The following is a 24,008-nucleotide window of genomic DNA, read 5'->3' on the forward strand; positions in this document are numbered from 1 at the left end:
TAAATCCCTCTTGATTTGAGATTTGACCTGACTTCATCTGGAATGGGAATAATCCTCCAAACATGGGAACTAAGTTATCTTGTCATCTTTGAAGCAGAGTTGCCGAGAGCAGTGATCCAAGTCCGAGTAAAGGAATGGGAGCTCAGGTCCAATTTTGACCCTGCTGCAGTCTCAGCTTGTTCATAGATTCATAGATTCATAGATGTTAGGGTCGGAAGAGACCTCAATAGATCATGGAGTCCGACCCCCTGCATAAGCAGGAAAGAGTGCTGGGTCTAGATGACCCCAGCTACATACTCATCTAACCTCCTCTTGAAGACCTCCAGGGTAGGGGAGAGCACCACCTCCCTTGGGAGCCCGTTCCAGACCTTGGCCACTCGAACTGTGAAGAAGTTCTTCCTAATGTCCAGTCTAAATCTGCTCTCTGCTAGCTTGTGGCCATTATTTCTTGTAACCCCCGGGGGCGCCTTGGTGAATAAATACTCACCAATTCCCTTCTGTGCCCCCGTGATTAACTTAAAGGCAGCCACAAGGTCGCCTCTCAACCTTCTCTTGCAGAGGCTGAAAAGGTCCAGTTTCTCTAGTCTCTCCTCGTAGGGCTTGGTCTGCAGGCCCTTGACCATACTAGTTGCTCTTCTCTGGACCCTCTCCAGGTTATCCGCATCCTTCTTGAAGTGTGGCGCCCAGAATTGCACGCAGTACTCCAACTGCGGTCTGACCAGCGCCCTATAGAGGGGAAGTATCACCTCCCTGGACCTATTGTGTGCTACTGCGAGTCACTTAGGCCAACCTTTTCAAAAGTGCCTGCTGGTTAACGGTGCCTCAATCTGCGAGTCTCCGGGGTATAATCGTTTTCACATCTGCCCGCATTCAAAAGATGCTCTAAGGATTTTCTTTTTTTAAAAGCTTATTTTATCTGTTTGGAAGATGCTATCTCTGGGTAGCTAAGTGCTGCCCTAAATCCATCACTGAATCCATTAACTGGCTTGTAAGATGCTTTGAAGCTGTAAAGTGTTCGCTGAATGCTAAGTGCTATTGAGCTATGCTTTGAAGGGGGTTGGATATTTTCAACGTGCTTCTGAACTCTGAGCCAGCTTGGTTTTGGAAAAGAAACCTGACACAAGACACAGTCTGAGTGCCTAGTTTGAAAATACTCTGCTGTTTTCGTTACTTCCAATAATGCTGTTGCTGCAGTTTGACATTTGCTGTGTAGTTTTTTTCAGTTTCAAAGCTGGTCAAAAATGGCAACTGCTTTAATGTTTCATTCTAGATGATCTTTCTGCAAGTGTCTTGCCAACAATTGCATTATCATGATTTGCATTTCAGTATCATTGGAGAACAGAGCCCCATTGTGCTAGATGCTGTACAGATAGGTAAGACAGGGCCACAGCACTAAATAGGCCAGACTACCAAAGGGCAAGAGAAAGGAAGTGCTGTTCTCCTCCTCCTCTTTCCTTTACAAACAAAAAATTCCAGGTGTATGGCCAGAGTGCTGAGTCAAAAGTTAGGTACCGCAGCCCCTAACTTTTAAGTGGAGTTGAAAGCTGTAGCTTAGGCATTAGAGCTCCCCCAACGATACAAGGGGAAAGGCAAGTGCTTCAGAATGGGATCCAGAAAACCCAGCCCACTGAATAGGGAGATGCTTACCGCTAGCCAACAGGAAACAGTGAGCACAGGAGTGCATCCTAATCCCACCTACCTCTGGACTTTATGTACCTGAAGTCCTAGATGCAAAATGTCCTCATCCCACCGAAGCCAGGATGTGGAGCAATAGTTTTAAATTATAGCACAGCAGATTAGGCTAGATTTAAGGAAAAAATAATTCAGTGGATGATCTGCTCAGGGAAATTGTGGAATCTCTTGCAGTAGAGGTTTTCAGGAGGGTGTCCAGACTTCTTCTGGGATAGCTGTTTGTTATAGACAACACAGGCATTTATTTGTGCTCCTGCAGCCTACTGGCAAGGTGCTGTAATAACACCTATTAGTGCAAACAGCTACCCTGGAAGAGCTAGTTAGGTTACCTGTTTGCTCCAGCCTCTGGTGTAACTTATGTGTGTGTAACAACTTACGTAAAGAACATGAATTACTGTATCAATATTAATGTTTTGTGTGTCTGGGTCCCTGAGTCAGGGCTACCCTCTGATCATAATGACATGTACCTTACTGCTAGAAGCTCCCACAGGGAGTTAGTGTACACTGTAATTTTGTACCCTTGTTTATTTATGGCAGTAATTTCCTCATGTAGACAAGTTTTCAGGCTCCTAAATCCACCCAAATAAAAAACAGCTTACTTTTTTTCTTTCTATTCTATAGCCATGGAGGGTTGCATTCTCTTACTCTTACTTCCTTCTCCATGGGTAGCTCTGTTTTTACAGTTGATCCCCTGGGGTTGCTTTTAACCAGCCCAAATCACATAAGCTCTCTTTGTCTTTCTAGATTGTATGTTGTAGCTGCTGTCCACTGTGTTTCCTTTTTCTTCAGCACAGCAGTGCTCAGCTTTTCCAGCACATGGCCCAGGTGAGTGGGGAACAACTGGTATGCAGGACAGATACAGAACATAGATAGACCCTATGTATTGGATCCAGGGCTGCATGCCAGGTCCAGTCACAAACTGGCCCCATGGACTGAGTCTGGGACCATGCTCCAGGTCCAGCCCTGCAAACTGGGTCTGGCTAGACAGGCCTAGTACACCAGCGTGATGCACCACGAGGCCGGGTCATCCAGGCAGTAGGACTCTGCACAGGTCCAAAAATGTAGTGGTAGGGGAGCAGTGGCAGAATTAATTGCCACAGGGCTCCCAGAGCTACAGCAATTAATACTGCCTCTGCTCCCCTACAGCCAAAAATTCCAGACCTGTGAAGGAGCCCCATGCAGGGGCTAGACAACTTAGCTCCATGGGCCAGATTCAGCCCACGAGCCATACTTTGAGCATAACTGCTCTAACATAGCCAGCCTAGGGATCTCTTTGCCCCTCATCTCTTCCTCTGTGATGGCTCTAATTATGAGCAATAGAGAGACAGGCAACGGGTGCAGAAGGACTGAGTTATGAGAGTCAGAAATAGGAGGTGTGAGGATAGCTGCTGGTGAACGTCCTGAGATTTCAGCCTGAACAAGTTTCAGACAGGTTGTAGACAAGGACAGGTTAGGCTGAGGCTCAGCCTCGGGTTCGGAAGCTCATCAGAACTTACAGAGTCATGCTGGACTGCTGCTGAGGGTCAAACTTAGGGTTTTTTGGTGCAGGAGATTGTAGGTTTGGTCTTGAAGCAGCTACAAAATTAACTCTTAAGAGCAGTGCAGGCACATCTACAGATTTCAGTATAAGTCTTGTAAAATACCCTTCAAAATGAATGATGGTGCACAGTTCAGCCCTTGACAAGCAGCTTCCAGGTACTGGAAAGCCTTAAATTCACACTTCTGCCTTTGCTATAGCTTGGATAAAGGCAGTTTTCAGTAAAACAAGTTTAAGAGACTGACGACACAGTATTTAGGCAGCTGGACCTGCACAAAGGAGAGAGATCTGACACTGACTTGAAACAAAAATATAGCTTTTCTTAGGGAAGATTTACATATGTTCCTGTTTGCTTTTACAGGGATTCTGACACTTAACACATTAAAAGTGTTAAAAATACAACTGCGGTTCTAATTTGGAAATAGCTGTTTCCCTAAGGCTTAGGTGTGTGTCAAAGGATCTCTTTCAGTCTGCACAAATATAACTGACTGGCTGATTGCTAAAATCTTTGCTATGTATGAGTTGAAGCTGCCTCTCAACTTGCACTAGTACTTCTAACATTCACTGTGTTTCTATGGCAGCAGCTCCTGACCAGGGCACACAGTTATACTTCCACTGGAAAGAGTTCCTCATATTTGTTTTAGTTCATTTAACTTTTTCCTGTCCATTTCAGTAACTGCTGGCCCAGATCCAGAAATATTTGGCTATTTTGGCTGAACACTTGATTATCTTAGCCAAAGAGGATCAGGAATGTAGGTAAGGGCCATACTGGGGAGTTACAGACCAGGTAGAACAGGGTAAAAAAACCCTTCCAATTGTGTAAAAAGAAAAAAACCTTCCAATTTCTGTATAGTAAATCTTTGCCCTGGGTCCCTTACCTTCTAATGTGTGGGCTTGGGGGCAACCAAACTGTCCACTACAAGTAGGTGATTCCAAAGTGACCATGCGTGCGTGTGCCTGCACACATCCATAATGACCACACCCAGGGATGACACTGCAGGTCTGAATCTTAATTCTGACAAAAGGATTACTGGGCTTTAACACTGATTGCTTTAACAATGGTGTACGGTTATTAGGCCTGTGCAAAGCGGCTAGTATTTGCTTCAGATTCAGATTTGGCCTATTCAGGGGACAGTGATTTGAATCACTGTCCTGAACTGTTTGGCTGAATCTCTGAATCAAACACGCCCCATCCCCCACCCACTCTTCCAACCCCATCAATGGCTGCCCTGTCCAGCCCCAGCATCCCGGCACTTAAAAAAAAAAAAAAGCCCTGCACTCACCGGCTCCTGCCAGGTGGTAGTGTGTGTGTGTGTGGGGGGGGGGGGGTAATCCCCACTGCCCCCCCAGGAGTGGAGGTGCTCTGCAATGAGCCCCCCAGAAGCCCCGACAGCTGCTGCAGCAGCCATTGAGTGGGGGCTTTTTTTTTTTTTTTTTTTTTTAAAGCACCGGGACTCTGGGTCAGGGTAGGGGGAGCATTGACAGGACAGGGAGAGCAGGTGGGGGCCAGAGGGTGCTGAGGGGGGCTGGGGGAGCAGGCAGGGGATGGGGCCTGGCAGGGGTCCCCCCATGGTTCCCTGCCTGTTCCTCCACCTCCCCCCCTCCTGCCCCCTACTTATCATCACAGAGCCTGGGTCCAGCTCCCTGCGGTGGTGAGCAGGGACTGCCCAAATCACTGAATCTTTCTCTGAATCTTTTTCCAAATCAATTCGGAGGCTTCAAATTGCTTCGGACCTTTTTATTTGTCTCCCAATTTGATTTGGATTCGGAGATTTGACCACCAAATTGGGCTGAATCTCCTCAAAATCAAATCAGCATCTGAAGCTTCGCACAGCCCTACTGGTTATACATTGTTACTGTAATCGCCATGTTGATCTTCCTGATGAGTTTGTCTCACCATCTAAAATAAAAAAAAATAAGTAAAACTGGAAAGCAGGTTCTAGTATCCCAGATTTGTAACTAGTCAGGTTATTCAAGGACAGCCCAGTTCATGAAGGCATTCATCTTCCTGTTTCTGCCATGTATCATGGGTAAGTTTTCAAGGCTGGAGCAAAGTAAGTTCTGTTGTACTGTGTACGATGCTGCTTCTGTTAATCCCTCCATGACATCAGAATATATATAAACTATGCTTATACCACTATGAAACCAATGAGTCTCATCATTTTGACATGAAGTAATTAAAACGATAAAAAGACCAAGCAATTTTTCTTCTCAGACGGTACATTTTTATTTGGACTGACATTGACAGTGTGCCAAATATACTGCTACATTTTATCTTACCATTTCTACAGAGAGCAAACTATACATTAACTGTTAAGTTTCCAGTTTCTCATGATGAAAACCACATGGTCATAATACAAAGACGAGACAACTGGTTTAGGAACCAGTCCTTAAGGCAGTGTGGCAAACTTCTGCCTAAAGTCCACATTTAAATGCTGGGTAATTAAATGGAAGAAAAAGACCTCAGGTCTGGGCTCTTAATCTAGAAACAAACTAAGAAAAGATATTACTACATCAAGAGATCAATGCAAACTTGGGCATTTATTATTTTAAAAGGGACATTGTCAAGTACTTTTTACATTGTTTGGGGTATTTGTGAGTACTTCCCCCCCCAATACACACACTGTCTCATGTGCGTTACAAGTTTGTTTTATCAGCTTTAAAATTTGTAGAGCTACCAGAAGCTTTAATAAGGCACAGAGTACACAGAGGAATGAAATTTTATTGCACCAGTGTAAACCAAAGGCAAACCATTCTCACACTTGCTGGAGGTGGGCTGAGGTAACTCTGGTGGAAATGAGTGAAGAACTGGGCCTAGAGACTTTCCACACTTCTGCTTGATTCTTCCACTGTTCATCAACCTGACTAAGAGCTGCCACTCTATTTCTGGTCCAAGCTGACAACTGCTGCATTCTGTGGCAGTTTTAATGAGGAACAGGATTAAATTATCAAACTTATCTTCATATATGCTGTTTGTTAGAATTTTTACTAGATTTCTAAAGGGCAAAGTTCATTCATCTCTTGTACTGCCCAACTTTACTTCTTTGGTTGGAAAGGTAGCATAACAAGCTTTAAAATCGGAGAGAGGCACTGTACAATTAAAAGTTGCCAGTTTTGGTATTAAACATGCAGAGTGCTGGATGTTTTCCTACTGCTATTTGTCATCCAGTGACATTTTCCATAATTTATAAACGCTTTAAAGGTTAAGTCAAATTTTGAACATAAACTGGCAGTGCAAACCAGCTTACTAGTATTAGACTGCATGCTAATGGTCTTCCTGAACTGTCACCAAGACCTCACGAAAAGATACCCGTCTGTGCAAAACTTTGATGAAATCCAATATCCCTTTCAATTACTAATGCATTTTGCATTGCACTATTCACGTAAAAAAAAGACACCTGCAAGGATTATTGCAGATGTGTTTTCCATGTATAAAATCTATACTATTGCACTTCACTAACATTTACATGGTTAAAAAAGTTCTCAATGAACACAAAAATAATTACAAACCCCCACACACATGCACACCTTTTATGAGTTTCAAATTTTAAGGAATAAATAACCCTAACTGTTCCATCCAATTCAAATATGTTACAGGTTCTTTACATTTCACCACTTCTGAAGTAAACAGGCTACAACACACTTAATATAAGGGCACCCAACAAGTTTCACTTAAACACACAGTATCAAAATGGTTGTTTTTGTATAAAAATCGCCAAAAAATGGTTTTAAAAAGAAGTCAGAATAGTCTAAAGTGAGGGGCTTTAGACTTTACTCAGTCTTATTAAAGAAGGCTTTTTTGACAGAGCATCTGCATACTTATCTTAGCAACAGAGAGGTTGATTATTATTGAGTATGATCACGCCACGGGGCTTTGTTATAAAGAAACGGACAGATGGGTGAGCGCAGCTGGTTTTACAAAGGAGGGTTCTGTGCAGTCAGAGTTAACAACCTGCTTGCTTGATAGGCTTTCATTTAGAAAAAATCTAAGACAGGAGAGCAGGTCACTCCAACGTAGGCAGCAGCAGTGAGAAATACCCGTTTCAAAATCATACGGGAATATTTCTTGATACAAATATTCTGGAAATAGCCTTCATTAAAATAAAAGATTTCTTCTGTGACAGTCCTTGCAGCTTTGCTTACTATTGTGAAATGTAATGGCTGCAGTCACACCCCAGTGTTACACTTCACTTGTGGAGGAACATGGCATTTGAACTGAGGCCACTTGGTGTCCTCACAGGCAGCATATAGTATTATGGTTTTAGGTATTTATTTACTACATTAAGGCTTGCCTTGCTGTAAGTTGGGTCTAAGCAGACCTTATTGTATTAATGATCTGTTTTATGATAGTGCAGAGGGACTCCACTTGTAGACCACAGCCCTGTTGTACAAGCTCATAAGAAAAAAGGTCTAATGAGGATAAGGTTGCTTTTCTCTAATCATCTAGATCAGTTCCTAAGAATGGGTTAAAAGCGGGCAGCTTCAAGTTGTTTTAAACCAGAGAATAAAAGTTGCTCCCTAAGCCACAACAGTCTGAAATTATTTAAGAACAGCTGTAGGAGTCAAATTGGACGCTCTGATTTGTAGTATCACCATAAAATGTGATTCAATACACTGCTACCTTACAGTCGAGGAATAATAATTTTGAGAGAAAGCCTCAACACCGATTCTTCATTTGCTTTCCCATTCCTGACAGTCCATTTTGTAATAATAATGTAAACATGAAAAGCCCCAGTAAGCAATCTAAACAGGCAAACAAATGCTTATTGGGCTACTACGAAGCATTGCTTTCCATTATTTAAAATGTTTTAAGTGTATTTTAGCAAAAGTGGCTAAAAGATAACTCAGGCCAGACAGAATGTTGAAGTCAGCATGTGTATAAACTTTCTGAAAGAGACATGCATTGCCATTTTGGTGATTAAAATATGCATGGGCCTCTACAGCTGAAGAGTTTCACTTAATCTCAATATGACATTTGTAAGAAATGCTGAGATTCTGACAGGATATCCCTTCAGCAAGTTTATTACTAAACTGAATGCAGCCCTCCTCAAAACGTTACAGGAACAAGTTACGGCAATCTCTTTGTGACATAACAAAAACACCAGCAGAACAATGCATTTGCAGCAAAAGTGTCTTCATATTATTGTCTCAGCTAGTCATTACATCTTAACTTTAATTAGAATTGCAAAGTGGGGTGTAGGGTATTGCCTTGCTGAGTATTTTTAGCCTGCCATCCATACTTAGTCCCCAATATGGTTGAGCTACGTTAACATATGTAGCTCATGCTTCTATATAACATCACACTTCCATTTCTTGCAAGGCATGTTTTGGAATATATGCAATTTATACTGTGTTTGATACCAAATAAAACAGCCTATTTAAAATGCAGCTTCCTTAGAGACAGGATAATTACAGAAATTCTGTAAAAGAATTAACTTTTGTTCAGCAATTTAGTTTTCCAGAGGGGACTAGGAAAGGAACTAAAACCAAACCAGTTGAGAAATGAGAAGATTATAGATCAAATTTCTGCAGCCCTTATACAAAACACCCATTCACTTTATGAGAAAAAGGAACCAAGACCACATTTAATAGAAATACAGCTCTGTCATGGCAATCGCCTTTAGTACCATCCACATGAATGGGATGTTTCAGCTTTAAATAAATTATTAGGAAGGGCATAACTGGAATCCAAGCAGTAAGCCTCAGTGCTCAGCACTTCCAGCATTCATTTACATCTATTATGGTTAAGATGCTTCCAAAGGGAATCTGTCCCTCCCACTTTTTAGTATCTATACTCTACATAGCTAAATTCTTCATCCCCATAAGAACATTTCTAGCTTGTTCATGGCTCTAGCTTCAGTTGCTGCTTTTGGTAATCCATTCTGCATGAATGCCCGCTGGACTTAAATATGAATAATTGAAAAGTGAAGTGTTTTATAAATATTTAAATTCTGGAACATGTTTTTTGCAGCATGGAGTTAACTGTGCTGTATGTACATAGTCTGCAGAGTGGCTTAGCTTTACCAGTGAAGACCAGGATGAACTGCTCACCATGGGAGCAGTACCTTGTGTTTGAGATGGCTTATAAGTCCTCTTGTACTGCACCACTGCAATGTGATGGAGTGATCAGTAAGAAGTTAGAGTCTTTGGCGAATGTTTTGATCTATGCTTGTTCTTCCGTTGCCGCTGGAGACCCCTTCTGTCAAAACTAAAACAAAAGCAAACTCTTGGTACATTGAAATTCCATCAAACTGTTTCATCACAAGCAAAAAAGCCCATGCTTTACCCACAGCAAAAAAACCCAGAAGTGATTAAAAAGCCACAAGACAGCACGCTTTACTTTGTCAATAATTGGGGCAACTTTGCAGCTTCCTACACCAGAACTATATTGGTAGGCTGTGTGTACACAAAGGAAATCATAACATAGCTCTAAGCTTGTGCAGGAGCTTGCAGGCTCATTTTGCTACCACTGGGCGCTGTGCTAGAACCATCAGCCATGGCATAATGGGCCTCTCCCCATTCATGTGTAGCACTGTTGGGTGGTGGTGGTGCTATCACTGTCCTAGTGAACACATCCCATGAATTTAGCCGGGATTCTGTCTTCTCTTGTGTAGGTAAACTGTGCCTGCAAATAAAATGCCTTGGCTTTGGGCAAGGAAGACAGAAAGAAGCTCCATCTTGTTTGTAAGAATCACTCATTAAAACACACTAATATCAGAAGGGATGAGCAGTTAAAATCAACATCTCACTTCTCTTGGGGTGAGCCAAAGGACACAAACAGATTCACAAAAATCATAGGAAAGTAGGGCTGGAAGAAACCTTGAGGTCATCTAGTCCAGCCCCCTGCTCAAGGCAAGACCATCCTGGACTCCCTCAGCCATGCGCTGCACAGGCAGCTCCATAACACAGCCACCTGGCTGGGAGGTGGAGCATTGCTGCGCACATGGTGGGGTGGCTGCCCAATTATGTGTGCATGGGGGCGGGGAAGAAGGGAGGTAGTGCTGGGCAGCTCAGCTCCCCCATCTACCAGCTGTATGTGCTGCTCAGGCAGCTCTGTAGCACAGGAAGCCCCGTGTGCCCCTGCACTGCATGTGCATGGGGGCAGCCGGGTTGTCTCCCACACTGCACAAACTCTGCAGGCTGCCCTCTGCCCTGCCCCCAGCACAGACAGCTCAGCTCTCTCCCTTGCCATGCATATATATGACACTCCAGCCCCATGCACCACCCACTTGCAGTGCAAGCAGTCTCCCTTCTTTGCCAGGTGTGCCAGCCCCTTCCCAGCTGTTGCAGCATGAGCAAATGAAGAGGGAGAAATAGTGGCTGAGGTGAGCCTACGGGGCACAGGCTAACCCTTCCTTCAGAGATGATATGCAGCTCATGGGCTACCAGTTGGACAGCCCTGATCTGAAGAACTAACAACTTAAGCCACTGACAGCTACTGCCATTTTCACATGGGTTACAGTTGATGAGACAAGTCAGGAAGGGCTCTTTCTTGCAGACCTAAAGGCTACTCTGCTAGTTCTTCACCACTGGCTAGAGCTAGACGCATACTCACAAACTATGCAAAACCAAACCAAACCAAACAAAACCAAACCAAAAAAAAAAGACTTCCTGCCCAACAGCCCCAATCAAGCAATTAAAAACATTACACAGTCCTCCTGAAAAACATAACTGTCTTAGGAGAGACTTACTAAATAGGAATGATATGAACAGACAGCATGACTAGGCTTTAGATGATTAATTTTCGTATACAGCATATTTAAATCTGTACACAAGGCCAGGATATTTCTAAATTGGCTTCCTGCCTAGATACAAAATTATGTAATACTTTCTTTTTCTTATACAGGCCTATTTGAATGACTGCACCATTTAAAAAACAAGGAACTAATCACATTTACCTTCTAACTCAGTTGCATTGTTTTCTGCATCTGCTGTAATTTCCTCTTCAGGCTTTTCTTGTACAGCTCCTGGTTTTCCATCTACTGTATCTGTTTTAATCGTACCCAGATTTGTCAAAAGGTGCATGATGTCGAATTTCTCAGTACTTGTAATGTTTGCAAGCACTTTGAGGCACTTGTATGATTTAAGTTCACTTACGTTTTCCTCAAGGAAGAGGAGATAAAGGCTCAAGTCATCATAATGATTTGACTTGAGCTTCAGAACATCAAATGTTGGCAGAATTTCATACACTTTAAGAACATCTGAGCTCTGTCTGAATGGAACGAGCATTGCATACATTACAAGGGGCATCACCAAAAGATACACAATTAAGTTAATGTAACTGAGCAGCTGGAAGACACCAACAGCAATAAGCTTACATTGAACCATCTCTGGAACGACTGAGTCATTCTTTAAGAGTCCTGTTTTGATAGTGCAGAGAAACTCATCAGTCACAGAAGAGAGGCTGATATAATAGCCTAGGTAGAAGCATGCAAGTAGGATAATTGCTAGTGTAAGTAAACGGCAAATAATGTATTTGATTATTAAGTGTTTGGAGGTTTTCTTTGTCTTCAGGTATTGTTCTACAATGGGGTATTTGAAGTGGCATTCAGATATCTCCCACAAACTGAAAAAAGAAAACAACACAAACCAGTCAGTGCAGGATTCATTTTGCCCAAGCACCAAATAAGCTGAATGCTCTAAGAAAGACCCAGTGGACATGTCTATACCACATCAGAGGAGCACTGCTGCATAAACATGCCGCACATGTGCCAAGAGCACTTTAATTTAGATGCTTTTTGGCACATCCAATGTGTATCATAAGTTCAGGCATATTTATTAAAACAGGAGTGAATGGGCAGGGCATGCTTTCAACACAGTGCTCTCTTGTACAGAGCAACAGGAGGGAGATATACCCACAACCTCAAAAGATCTGTGTTCTAATCTCAGGAGTAATGGTATCAGGAGTAACAGTACTACCAGGAGTAATGGTACTCAGACCAAGAAACAGATGGTCTTATATAGTTTAGACCATATTTTCAAATGGTTTTTTTGAAAACACATAGCTATTAGTAAGATCTAAACACACACGTGCATGCACAGAGTTATAGATTAGGGTTCTCAAAGTTTAATTGCAATTCAGAAAAAAGAAGCATTTGCTATGTATGTTTGGCACATGTCTAGGATTTACAAGTGTCCCAAACTTATTTTACTTATAAAAAGCTAAGACAGACAAAGCACAAATACAAAAGTACAGCACGTTACCTCTGTGTTAGATTTTCATTAACAGTAGGAACGGAGCAAGCAGGGTCTCTGGTCTCTGTGCTATGAAAACTGTCGGCTGCTTTGATTGCTCTGTTGTAGGCCTTGTCAAGCTCTTCCATAATAAATTTCAGGTCTGAAGAAAGGTGGGGTGCTGCGGTGAAGCGCCAGAACAGGCATGGTAGATACAACAGAATGGCAACTAGCAGCAAGATATAGGGAAAAAACTAGGCAGGTGGGGGGGGGGGAAAGAGAGAGAGAGATGATTACACTAGATCAGAATCTATCTGTAATAAATCAGTCGAGTGAAAACACTGTCATGGGAAAAGCACTCTTTTTTGTAGAATGCCACTCTGTCATGATTATCAATGATGTGAAGGAAGGTGTTGCGGGGGAAGACATGTATTTATCCACAATTTAATGTGCACTTGATCTCATCCTCCAAATCATTAATGAAGATGTTGAACAATACTGGACCCAGGACAGACCCCAGGGCTACATATGGAGTATAATGATCCAACCAGTTATGTATCTACCTTACAGTACTGTACTTTTGTCTAGCCTGTATTTCCTTAGGGTACAGTCCTCCCGAGTGTGTGTGCATGGGGGCAGGAGGAGGTGGAGAAGAGAGCTGGAGAGAAGAGACTGGGAGAGATTGCCTTGCTAGTAGCCAGAAGACCAAAAGGGAAGAGAGTGAGTGACCAGACAGAAACCACCTCCTGCTTTCCAGCAGCTAAGAAGGACTGGGAATTTAAACAGCTTCTAGCTAGTAGCTAACACAGAATCTTATTTCTTTCTGATCATGTTTGAAAAGCTGTAAGCAGCAAGTCACTGGAGCTGTCTGCCTGGAAACTCAGGAGGGTCATGCCCTGCATTATTCAGAATGGACATCTGTCATTGTAACCACAGAGCTTGACCTTGGTTTACTTGTTGTTTTGCTGAAATTCTGCTTCAAAGTACAGACCAAAGACACCACTATGGTTCACAAGCCAAGTGCACCCCCCACTTCCCAAGAGACAGAGAGTATGTAAAGGCTGGGTTATAAAGCTAGGCATCTCCACTGACAATGCTGGTGCTATCACTATCTTCCATGCTGATCTCTGAATAGAAGTAGCTGGCTACATTTTCAAGTCCTGTTAAATGTTATTACTTGCTTCAAACAGAACTGCGGTCATAAAGCACACACGATCTTAGCACTTAACACTCCATGCACCAGCACAGTCCACTGAGTACATGCTTTTGTCAAATTTAAAGAATTCTTAATAATAATACATTCATAAGGCAGATATTCATGTTTCTTTTGTGTAAATGCAATACCAGAAAATTCATTCAGATGTACTCTCTAATTTCACTAAACCTACTTTATCTCTTTTGTTAATGCATACATTTCCATAGTTTCATAGTTGGTAGGGTTGGAAGGGACCTGAGGAAATCATCTAGTTTGACCCCCTGCCATGGCAGGAAAGGGTACTGGGGTCAAACGACCCCGGCCAGATGTTCGTCCAGCCTCCTTTTAAAGACCCCCAGGGTAGGAGCCAGCACCACTTCTTTTGGAAGTTGGTTCCAGGTCCTAGCTGCCCTGATAGTGAAATAGCGCTTCCTAATGTCTAGCCTGAAACTACCCTCTGCTAGCTTGTGTCCGTTGTTTCTTGCAACTCCCGGGATTGCTCGGGGGAACAGGGACTCTCCCAGTGCCTGCTAGTCCCCCTTGACTAGTTTGTAGACTGCCACCAGATCCCCTCTCAGCCTTCTCTTTTGGAGGCTGAACAGGCTCAGGTCCCTCAGCCTCTCCTCATAGGGCCTGCCCTGCTGACCCCTGATCATGCAGGTGGCCCTCCTTTGAACCCTCTCCATATTGGCCACATCCCTCCTGAAGTGCGGTGCCCAGAACTGGATGCAGTACTCCAGCTGCGGCCTGAACAGTGTCGCATAGAGGGGGAGGATCACCTCCTTGGTCCTGCTTGAGATGCATCTGTGGATACATAACAAGGTATGGTTAGCCTTCCTGACCACGTCCCCACACTGTCGGCCCATGTTCATTGTGGCATCAATGACTCCAAGATCCTTTTCTGTCTCAACACTGGTGAGAAGGGAGTTCCCCAGCCTGTAGGTATGATGCTGGTTCTTCCTCCCTAGGTGCAGCACCTTGCACTTGTCAGTGCTGAACCCCATCCTGTTCTCTTCGGCCCACCCCTGTAACCTGTATTGATCCACTTGCAGCCTGTTCCTTCCTACTAGCGTACCCACTTCACCCCACTTCTTAGTATCATCTGTGAACTTGAACAGGGTGCTTTCTACCCCCTCGCCCAAGTCACTGATGAAGATGTTGAATAGTGCGGGCCCGAGGACCAAGCTCTGGGGAACCCCACTGCCCACATCCCTCCAGGTTGAATAAGACCCATCCACCACCACTCTCTGGGTGCGGCCCTCCAGCCAGTTAGTGACCCATCTGGCCGTGTAGGCATTAACACCACTGTCTCCTAGTTTCTTACTGAGAAAGAAATGACTAGATCGTTAACTTTTAATATAAAGCATACTTGACTGAAACCCAGTACTGGAATATGCAGAATTTTAACTGTAGTTACAACATCCACATTTGAACTGGCTTAAATCTTGCCTAACTTAGAAATATATCTTTACTCAATACATACATCTGAACATCCATGAAAAACCTAGAGGAAAGTTAGAGTCCAATCATGAGCTGGCCCCAACCCAGCCTCAGGGTGGGGAAAGGGAGCATGGCCCTGCCCCATCCAGCTCAAAGAGAGGGGCATGGCCTGACCTCATCCAATCACAGGGGTGAGAACAGGGCATGACCTGGCCCCAACCTGCTGTGGGGCTCAGGTTTGGGAACTTGGTAGCGGGGGAGGGTGGCCATATTTACAGCCGCTGCTCCTTCCACTGCCAAATTTCCCAATCCATGGGGAGTCCTGCAGGTCAGATACCTGTAGCTCTGCAGGCTGCATCTGGCTCGCAGGCTGGAGGTTGAACACACCTGTCCTAGACCCATTCCAGTCCAGCCTCTGCCTCCTGTATTCCACAGAGTCTGCTTTCACCAGAAAGAAGTCTTTGGGGCAGAGACACTTTTTTCTGTTCCTAGTACACTGAGGCCCTCACCTCTCACTAGATCTCCAAGGCACAACAGTAATACAAACACATGAAAATAATCAGCAGCAGCAGCATATTCAAATTATGGAAAGAAGCAGCCTTTAACCATCAATTTCAGCCTATTTTACTTGGAAGGTATAAATCTTCATTTACCAACTATTCAACAGGGTTTTCAAGGTTTGGTTCAGAACTGTCTGTTCTCATCAGGATGTTTTTAACTTTCTTTAACTCATCAACTTTCTTTAATTTAAGCAGAATTGCTTTGAGGCTGCAGACTTACTCTTTGAGTGGCAGCTTTTTGCCACACTGGACAAATTGGCAGAGATGAAAAGCAAAAATACAACTTGACCCATACAATAAATTCCAGAGATGGGGAAGATTATTTGGGTAAATGTGATATCTTTTATTAGATCAAGTGAATAGTTGGAAATTTTGTTTTTGCAGGCTTTTGGACACAGGTGCTCTTCTTCAGGCATAAGGAGATACTCTCCTATGCCTGAGGTAGGACGCCTGTGTCCAAAAGCCTGCAAAGGACAATTTTCCTAACTATTCAGCTGGTCTTATAAAAGATAGGACACTTACCCAAATAACCTCGTCTGCCTATGTCCTCAGACCAACAAGGCTAAAACAACACCCCTGAGAGATGAAGGAGGAAATTTTAGAGGATCACATATTAGATGAAATAACTTTGACCTTAAAGGACATGAAAAAAAATTATGAACTATGCCTTTTTTGATATAATGTAGGTCAGGCTATTGATACAGTAGCAGCAATACACATTCAAAGTCCCTATGGCTTTTTCAGCACTTGATGCAAAACAGGCCTTTGATTATGTTTCTCGGAGGTACCTTTCTGTGTATTATAAAAGATGGATTTTGGTAAAGAATTTGTAAGGTGAATACAGCTGTTATACACAAATCTCACTTCAAGACCTGTGACTAATAATTTTTCCTTGCAAACGGGGACTCAGCAAGGTTGCCTGCTACACCCCCTTCTATTTGATCTAGCGCTGGAATCATTGGCTACAACAAAAAGGAATAAGGATAATACAAAAAGCATTAAAAGTAGGAGATAGCAGGTGTGTTTACACAACACATTTCAAGCACAGTACGTAGACTAATTCTACTGCACATAAGCACGGCAGGAAAAACCTGTGCTAATCCACTAATGTGCAGCAGAATTAGTTTACTGTGCATTAGCATCACCAAAAAAGCATTCGCTGTGACTAATGCGCAGTAGCATTGATTATGGCACATTAAGGTAGTACCTGTAATTATAGTGCATTAATGAACATGTAGATGTCCCCAGTGAACAAAAGGTTCTGTTGCATGTAGATGATGCAGTAAGACTTCTGTCACAGTGTAACAGATCAACTCCTGCTCTCATTATTAATCAACAATTTTAGCAATTTAGTTCTAAAATTAATTGGACTGAATTCAAGTTACTTGAACTAAGTATATACACCACAAAGGGTATGTTTCACAAATGACACTTTCAATGGCAATCAGAACACATAACTTATTTAGGTATTAAAACATCCAGGAATATTAATGTCATTCTCTTCCAAAACTTTCTTAGTGTTATACCACAGGATCTGAATAAGCAGAACAGTTTATCAGTGTCCTTGTGGGGGCATGTTAATATTTAAAAAATGAATATCCTGTTTTGCCTTTACCAATTATAAACCCTGAATCCTATTTTGTTAAAATAAACCAGATGTTCAACAGGTTTCTGTGGGGAGTAAATGAAGGGGGCTCGACCTTCAGCAAAAAAGATGCAATTACCAATTGAAATGGGTGGTTTTCATTTTCCAAAACTTAGACAGTATCAGAATGCCTTCTTAGTAAGTCAAGCTATGTATTGGATGACTGATATAACTACTCTCCTGTATGGATGGAAATTGAGCAGGCACTTGTTTTCCCTTCCATTATCCACCATTGCGAACTTTACATATCACCATCTTTCTAACTCGCTAATCCGGACCCTACAATTTTTGTAGCCTGACAAGCTTGGAAAAATTTGATAAATTTACTGAAGTGTTATCCTTCATTACGTTGTGTACAACCCCTTTTAATTAAACACTTTTCTGAGTTATGTGTTGAATCTGACAGATTGCCAAAGCTACCATGGAGCTGAGGATGGCATCCCAAGTTAAGGATAACAAAAAATTGTTTTTTTAGATTTATAGGGAGTAAAAGGAAGGCTCAGGGTGGAATAGGACCCCTACTAAATGGGCAGAAGCAACTGGTGACAGACAGGGGAGACAAAGCTGAACTCCTCAACGAGTTCTTTGCCTCAGTGTTCCTAAGCGAGGGGCAAGACAAGGCTCTCGCTGGGATTGTACAGAGGCAGCAGCAAGGCGCCAGACTACCAAGCATAGACCCTGAGATGGTGCAGAGTCACTTGGAGGAACTGGATGCGTTTAAGTCGGCAGGCCCGGATGACCTCCATCCGAGGGTACTGAAGGCACTGGCCAACGTCATTGCACAGCCACTGGTGGGAATATTTGAACACTCGTGGTGCACGGGCCAGGTCCCGGAGGACTGGAAAAGGGCCAATGTGGTCCCCATTTTCAAGAACGGGAGGAAGGAGGACCCAGGCAACTATAGGCCAGTCAGTCTCACCTCCATCCTTGGCAAAGTCTTTGAAAAGATTATCAAGGCTGACATTTGCGAGAGCCCAGCAGGACAAATTATGCTGAGGGGAAACCAGCACGGGTTCATGGCAGGCAGATCATGCCTGACTAATCTAGTCTCTTTCTATGACCAGGTTACAAAACACCTGGATGCAGGAGTAGGGGTTGATGTCGTTTACTTAGACTTCAGGAAGGCCTTCAATACGGTATCCCACCCCATACTGGTGAACAAGTTAAGAGGCTATGACTTGGATGACTACACAGTCCAGTGGGTGGCGAATTGGCTGGAGGGTCGTACCCAGAGAGTCATAGTCGATGGGTCGGTATCGACCTGGAAGGGTGTGGGCAGTGGGGTCCCGCAGGGCTCGGTCCTTGGACCGATACTCTTCAATGTCTTCATCAGCGACTTGGACGAGGGAGTGAAATGTACTCTGTCCAAGTTTGCGGATAACACAAAACTGTGGGGAGAAGTGGACACGCCGGAGCTCAGGGAACAACTACAAGCAGACCTGGACAGGTTGGACAAATGGGCAGAAAACAACAGAATGCAATTCAACAAGGAGAAATGCAAGGTGCTGCACCTAGGGAGGAAAAATGTCCAGCATACCTACTGCCTAGGAAATGACCTGCTTGGTGGCATGGAAGCGGAAAGGGATCTTGGAGTCCTAGTGGAGTCCAAGATGAACATGAGTCGTCAGCGTGACGAAGTCATCAGAAAAGCTAATGGCACTTTATCTTGCATCAGCAGATGCATGACAAACAGAACCAAGGAGGTGATACTTCCCCTCTATCAGGCGCTGGTCAGACCGCAGTTGGAGTACTGCGTGCAATTTTGGGCGCCGCACTTCAAGAGGGATGCGGATAACCTGGAGAGGGTCCAGAGAAGGGCCACTCGTATGGTTAAGGGCCTACAGACCAAGCCCTATGAGGAGAGATTAGAGCACCTGGACCTCTTCAGCCTCTGCAAGAGAAGGTTGAGAGGCGACCTTGTGGCTGCCTATAAGTTCATCATGGGGGCAAAGAAGGGAATTGGTGAGGTTTTATTCACCAAGGCGCCCCCGGAGGTTACAAGAAATAATGGCCACAAGCTAGCAGAGAGCAGATTTAGATTGGACATTAGGAAGAACTTCACAGTTAGAGTGGCCAAAGTCTCTAATGGGCTCCCAAGGGAGGTGGTGCTCTCCCCTACCCTGGGGGTCTTTAAGAGGAGGTTAGATAGGCATCTAGCTGGGGTCATCTAAACCCAGCACTCTTTCCTGCTTATGCAGGGGGTCGGACTCGATGATCTATTGAGGTCCCTTCCAACCCTAACATCTATGAATCTGACATTCCAAAAACAACTGAATGGCAATATATGCAGTTGCATCAAGTATTAGGAAACCCAGTTTGGACCTGAGGCCTTAGGGGTAGCAAGTACTTTAGATGTATTATTTTTTGCCTTGAAATCTGCTTTTCTTCCCCAGTCTGTGCCATCACTCTATGAATATATACTATCACATAACAAACCTGATATAGATTATTTGTGACTGAAATGGAATGAAGACCTAGGTATATGTGCAACAGAATCCCAGTGGAAATCAGCAACCTACAATATTAAACATTGACAACTGACCTTAGACTTCATCTTATAAAACATAAGATCATTTTTGTCAGCACTGAGCTCCCTTTAAACTTAAAAAATTAAAATATACTGCTAGTAGATACAGGTTGGATGTGTGTGTATTGCAGGCAATGCTTGGTCACATGTTTTGGTCATGCTGTATCATTAGTTATATTTTCTTTCCAAAAGAAGTGTATTTTTACATTTACATGCTTTTTAGTATTATATTAATCATTAATGGAAATTTTCAAATGAGTTGAAGTCCCACCTACACAACCTTTGCGTCCCACTGGTTGAGAAAGACTGGACTAGATGACCTCTAGAGGCTCCTTCCAGCTCTGTTTTTCTGCAATTTTGTGATAAGATCTGCGCCACACTGACAAAAGGTGACCAACCCCTGGATTAGATCTTACAATTTACCTTTCTAAAATATGTACTTTAGTGGTTCCCAGTCCAGTGGCTGACAGTATTATGCCAGGCTTCCAAGTCACCAAATGGCAGGTTTTGGATAATTTGTGTAATTTAAGCTGGTCATGTTTCTAGTTAGATTAAAGACTGACTTGCTCAAACACATTGAATTTCTGGCAGTGCAAAAGTCTGTTTTCTTCATAGTGTCTTATTTACCTAGATCAGCAGAATAGCCCCTCTCCCTAGCATTCTGTGAAATTTGCTGGAGCCCCTTCCTTAGTGATTTGGTTTAGGATTGGGATAAATAAGTTATCTGTAGGAAATATCCACATCCTGAGCTCTACCAGTTAAAATGTATCTGGACAGGTCAGGATGTTAGTTAAGTCTGGATTGCCAGAAGCCTTATGTTTGCTTCCACATTGCTGTGTGAGAGAAGAAAGCGCTCAAAGGCACTGAGATGCACCAAAACAGAGGAAAGGAACCCAAGTGGTCTGATTCCTGTTTCCAGGTTATTGGAAGTAAGCACTGTGTGGTTTACTCTGGTAATTTGGGTTGGACATCTCAGGGCTAGAATGGTTGTTGGAAGCAGACACTCCACTTATGCCCTACGACACATTCCCCTATAAACCTAGCTGTATTTCTCCCTATCAAGTTGATAGAAAGATGCCAGGATCACTAGCAACTTTCCCTCTGTAGGAGATTTTCTCCTAGGATGATGATGCAGGTGTCTAGCTCCCTAGAATGCAGTCTTTTCCAAGGAAGACAGGGACCATAAGAACACAAGGTGAAGAAGATCAAACCCATGCACTACCCTCCATGTGGATGCCTTCCCATCCAAAATCTTGAACTCTGCAGTTTGGATACAACACAGTTTAACACCACTTGAAAGGCCATGCATCCCGTCATACCTTAGCCAAGTGTGTATCAACAATCTCCACTTGTCAGAGCTGCCCTCTACAAAGCTTTTGTAAAGGAAGGTGCTATGTAAACCTGCTCTACAAATTTTGAGGAGGCACTGAAATCCAAAATCCTCCTAGAGTATGGCTTTAATCAATGCAAGCAACAGGGCTGGATATTAAGTCAGGGCTCCACAGCCAGGCCCAGCATGTACTTGCTTAAAGTTATTAAAACAGAAGAGACTGAAATATTAACACATGACTTTAGAACTGCCATAGTGCAAGAGGCAGTGCCCTTACAGCATCATCTGTTTGCAGTTTGAGAGTGCTACACTACACAGAGTAATAAAAAAAAAATAAAAATCAGAATTTGTTCTGGTAATAGCCTGCATCTCACTTGCAATCAAGCTTCGCAACATAGGATATAAAATGTTACACGTTAAGGATACCTGGAGTAACAGGCTATCTAGTGATGTCAGTATTTAAAGCTTCTGCCTATCTCAGTGACATCAACTTACACTTCATTTGTAAAATGTTGTGTTCTGTACTTACCAAGACACATAGAAAATTCATTTATAAAATGTATGAAAGAAATATTTCAAAGCCTCACTAAAACTGTTATGTTCTTAGTTCACCAAACACAGTTATATTTAATACCTGATGTCATTTTAGGTCAGTTTAATTCATATGATCCAAAACTGTACTCCTTGAGGTTTAAAAAGTCCTCAGACTGTGTATCTACTTATTGCGAAGTAGAAAAATATGACCATTTATTTAGATGTTTAACAGGAAGCTTTAGAAATTTATGGTTGAAGATTTGGAACAAATATTTTCCCTTGTCTATTGTGTAAAAATCCCACAGAAACAAAAATGAACAGTTCAAGCTTATAAAAAGTCAACTATCCAAATTCAGAAATAGACCTGTCACAGCAGTGTGAAGCAACTTCATCATATGACATTGCCCCAACATACACCCCTCCATGATGATGGTGACATTTGGCTCAGTCATCACAGAAAATAGTAGCCTCTGACATTAACCTCAAGAGTTACTTGTCTCTTTGCTGGAAAAAATGGGGAATGAGTTGTTATGCACAATCCATGCAGTCCAGTAAGGGCAGACAAATTATGAATCTACACACCTGAAACAGAGACTCAACAGTCCTCTATTATTTATAGATTAAAAAAACCTCATGAAGTGGGCAGGTACAGGACAAAGCAAGCTGACTATCTGAAGAAGACAAACATAACTCTTTACAAAGAAGAAAATGGAGCACCCCAGGTTCTCAAAGAAGTGAAAAACAGTCGAGTCTGGACCAGCTTTCATCTAACAGCTTCAAGTTCTTAGTTCTTCTTCTCCTGACTAAAAAGCATCCTCCTCAATTTTCCTCCTCCAAGCTATCTGTTTCAACCTTTTTGAGCCAAATTCTCAGAAATGATCAAATATGGACATGGTGGTGAGTGGCAGCAGTGGGGTGAGTGGCAGTGACTGTGGGGGTTAATACAGCCATCACTCCCAACCTTGAAGGCCACACTCCACAGGCAGAATCTGGCCTGTGAGCTGCAAGTCTGACATCCCCAATTTAAAATATGTGAATGGATACAAGAAAAATTTGATTTAAACTCACAAGTACAATGTGTATAGACTCTATGTGCCAGTAGAACTGCATCTGTATTTTTCTTTAGCTTCAGGTGCTTTAACCATCACCACATGGATTAAACAGTCACAAAAAAATTCAGGTCTGTTGCTGCTCCCCCATGTCATGGATAGTTGCTTGGATCCCAGAGTTGTAATGTCTGTTATGCAGCTGGCAACACTGTCGATTGTTCTGGGGCCCATTCAGGGGCTGACCTGCTCCACCGGGCTTTAAACTAAGCCCGTTGGGGGACGGGGGGGGACTACCGCCACTGCTGGCCCGCTGAGCAATCCTTGCAAAGCCAGCGGATCACGGCACTCAAGGGAGCCCACCCCGGCCCCAGCCCTGGTAAAATCTGTGGGCAAGGAAGGAGCCCCCCAGGGGGCACTTGCCTGCCTCTACACTAATGCCAGGAGCCTGGGGAAAAAGCAGGAGGAGCTCATCCTCCTGCTCAGTGCAAACAATTACGATGTCATAGGGATCATGGAGACCTGATGGGACTCCACCCATGACTGGACCACGGGGATAGATGGCTATACCCTGTACAGGAGGGATCGTGTAGAGAAAAGGGGCGGGGGTGTAGCTCTCTATGTTAAGGAAAGCTACGCGTCCCTGCAAGCCGATATTGGCGACCAGGGTGGATGGCTGGAGACCCTCTGGGTTAAAATCCGTGGGGAAAACGGCACAGGGGACACAATGGTGGGAGTCTATTACAGACCTCCCACCCAAAGTCCTGAGCTAGACCAGGAGTTTGCCTGGGAACTGGTTGAGGCAGCTTGCTCTAGGACCATGGTTGTCATGGGTGACTTCAATTACCCGGAAATCTCATGGGAGGATTGCTCAGCAAAATCTGAGCGGTCGCAGAGCTTCCTCTCGTGCGTGGATGACCTCTACCTGACTCAAGAAGTCTATGGGCCAACGAGAGGCAAAGCGCTGCTCGACCTGGTGCTGGCTACTGGGGAGGACCTAGTCGGCGACCTAGTGATCGATGGGAAGCTGGGTGACAGCGACCACGAGCTGATCACCTTCACCATCCGCCGAAAAGCTGGCAAGTCAGTCAGCAACACGCGAGTCCTTGACTTCAGGAAAGCCGACTTTGACAAGCTCAGGAGGCTTGTCAGTGAGGCCCTAAGGGACTGTGACCACAGGGAGAGGGGAGTTCAAGAAGAGTGGTTGCTCCTCAAGGGAGCGATCCTCAATGCACAAACTAAGTCTATTCCATCTCGGAGGAAAGGCAGCAAGAGGGCACAGCAGCCCCCCCTGGCTCTCCAGGGACCTAGCAGACCTCCTGAGGCTT

At 43.7% G+C, this 24,008-nt stretch overlaps 1 protein-coding gene across 1 annotated transcript in view; it reads right to left on the reverse strand.

Moving 5' to 3' along the window:
• Window positions 1-5,431: 5,431 nt before the first annotated feature.
• The window catches only part of PANX1 (pannexin 1), a 46,310-nt gene continuing 27,733 nt past the window's right edge, over window positions 5,432-24,008 (reverse strand). Inside the window, exons 3-5 of the mRNA XM_006266112.4 lie at window positions 12,434-12,657; window positions 11,128-11,795; window positions 5,432-9,437 (exon numbers count right to left, since the gene is read on the reverse strand). Of these exons, the coding sequence (XP_006266174.2) occupies window positions 9,367-9,437; window positions 11,128-11,795; window positions 12,434-12,657 (963 nt within the window). The 3' untranslated portion in view covers window positions 5,432-9,366. The remainder of the gene's footprint in view (window positions 9,438-11,127; window positions 11,796-12,433; window positions 12,658-24,008) is intronic.

This window comes from Alligator mississippiensis, chromosome 1 (assembly GCF_030867095.1).
Source record: "Alligator mississippiensis isolate rAllMis1 chromosome 1, rAllMis1, whole genome shotgun sequence".
Classification (NCBI taxonomy): domain Eukaryota; kingdom Metazoa; phylum Chordata; order Crocodylia; family Alligatoridae; genus Alligator; species Alligator mississippiensis.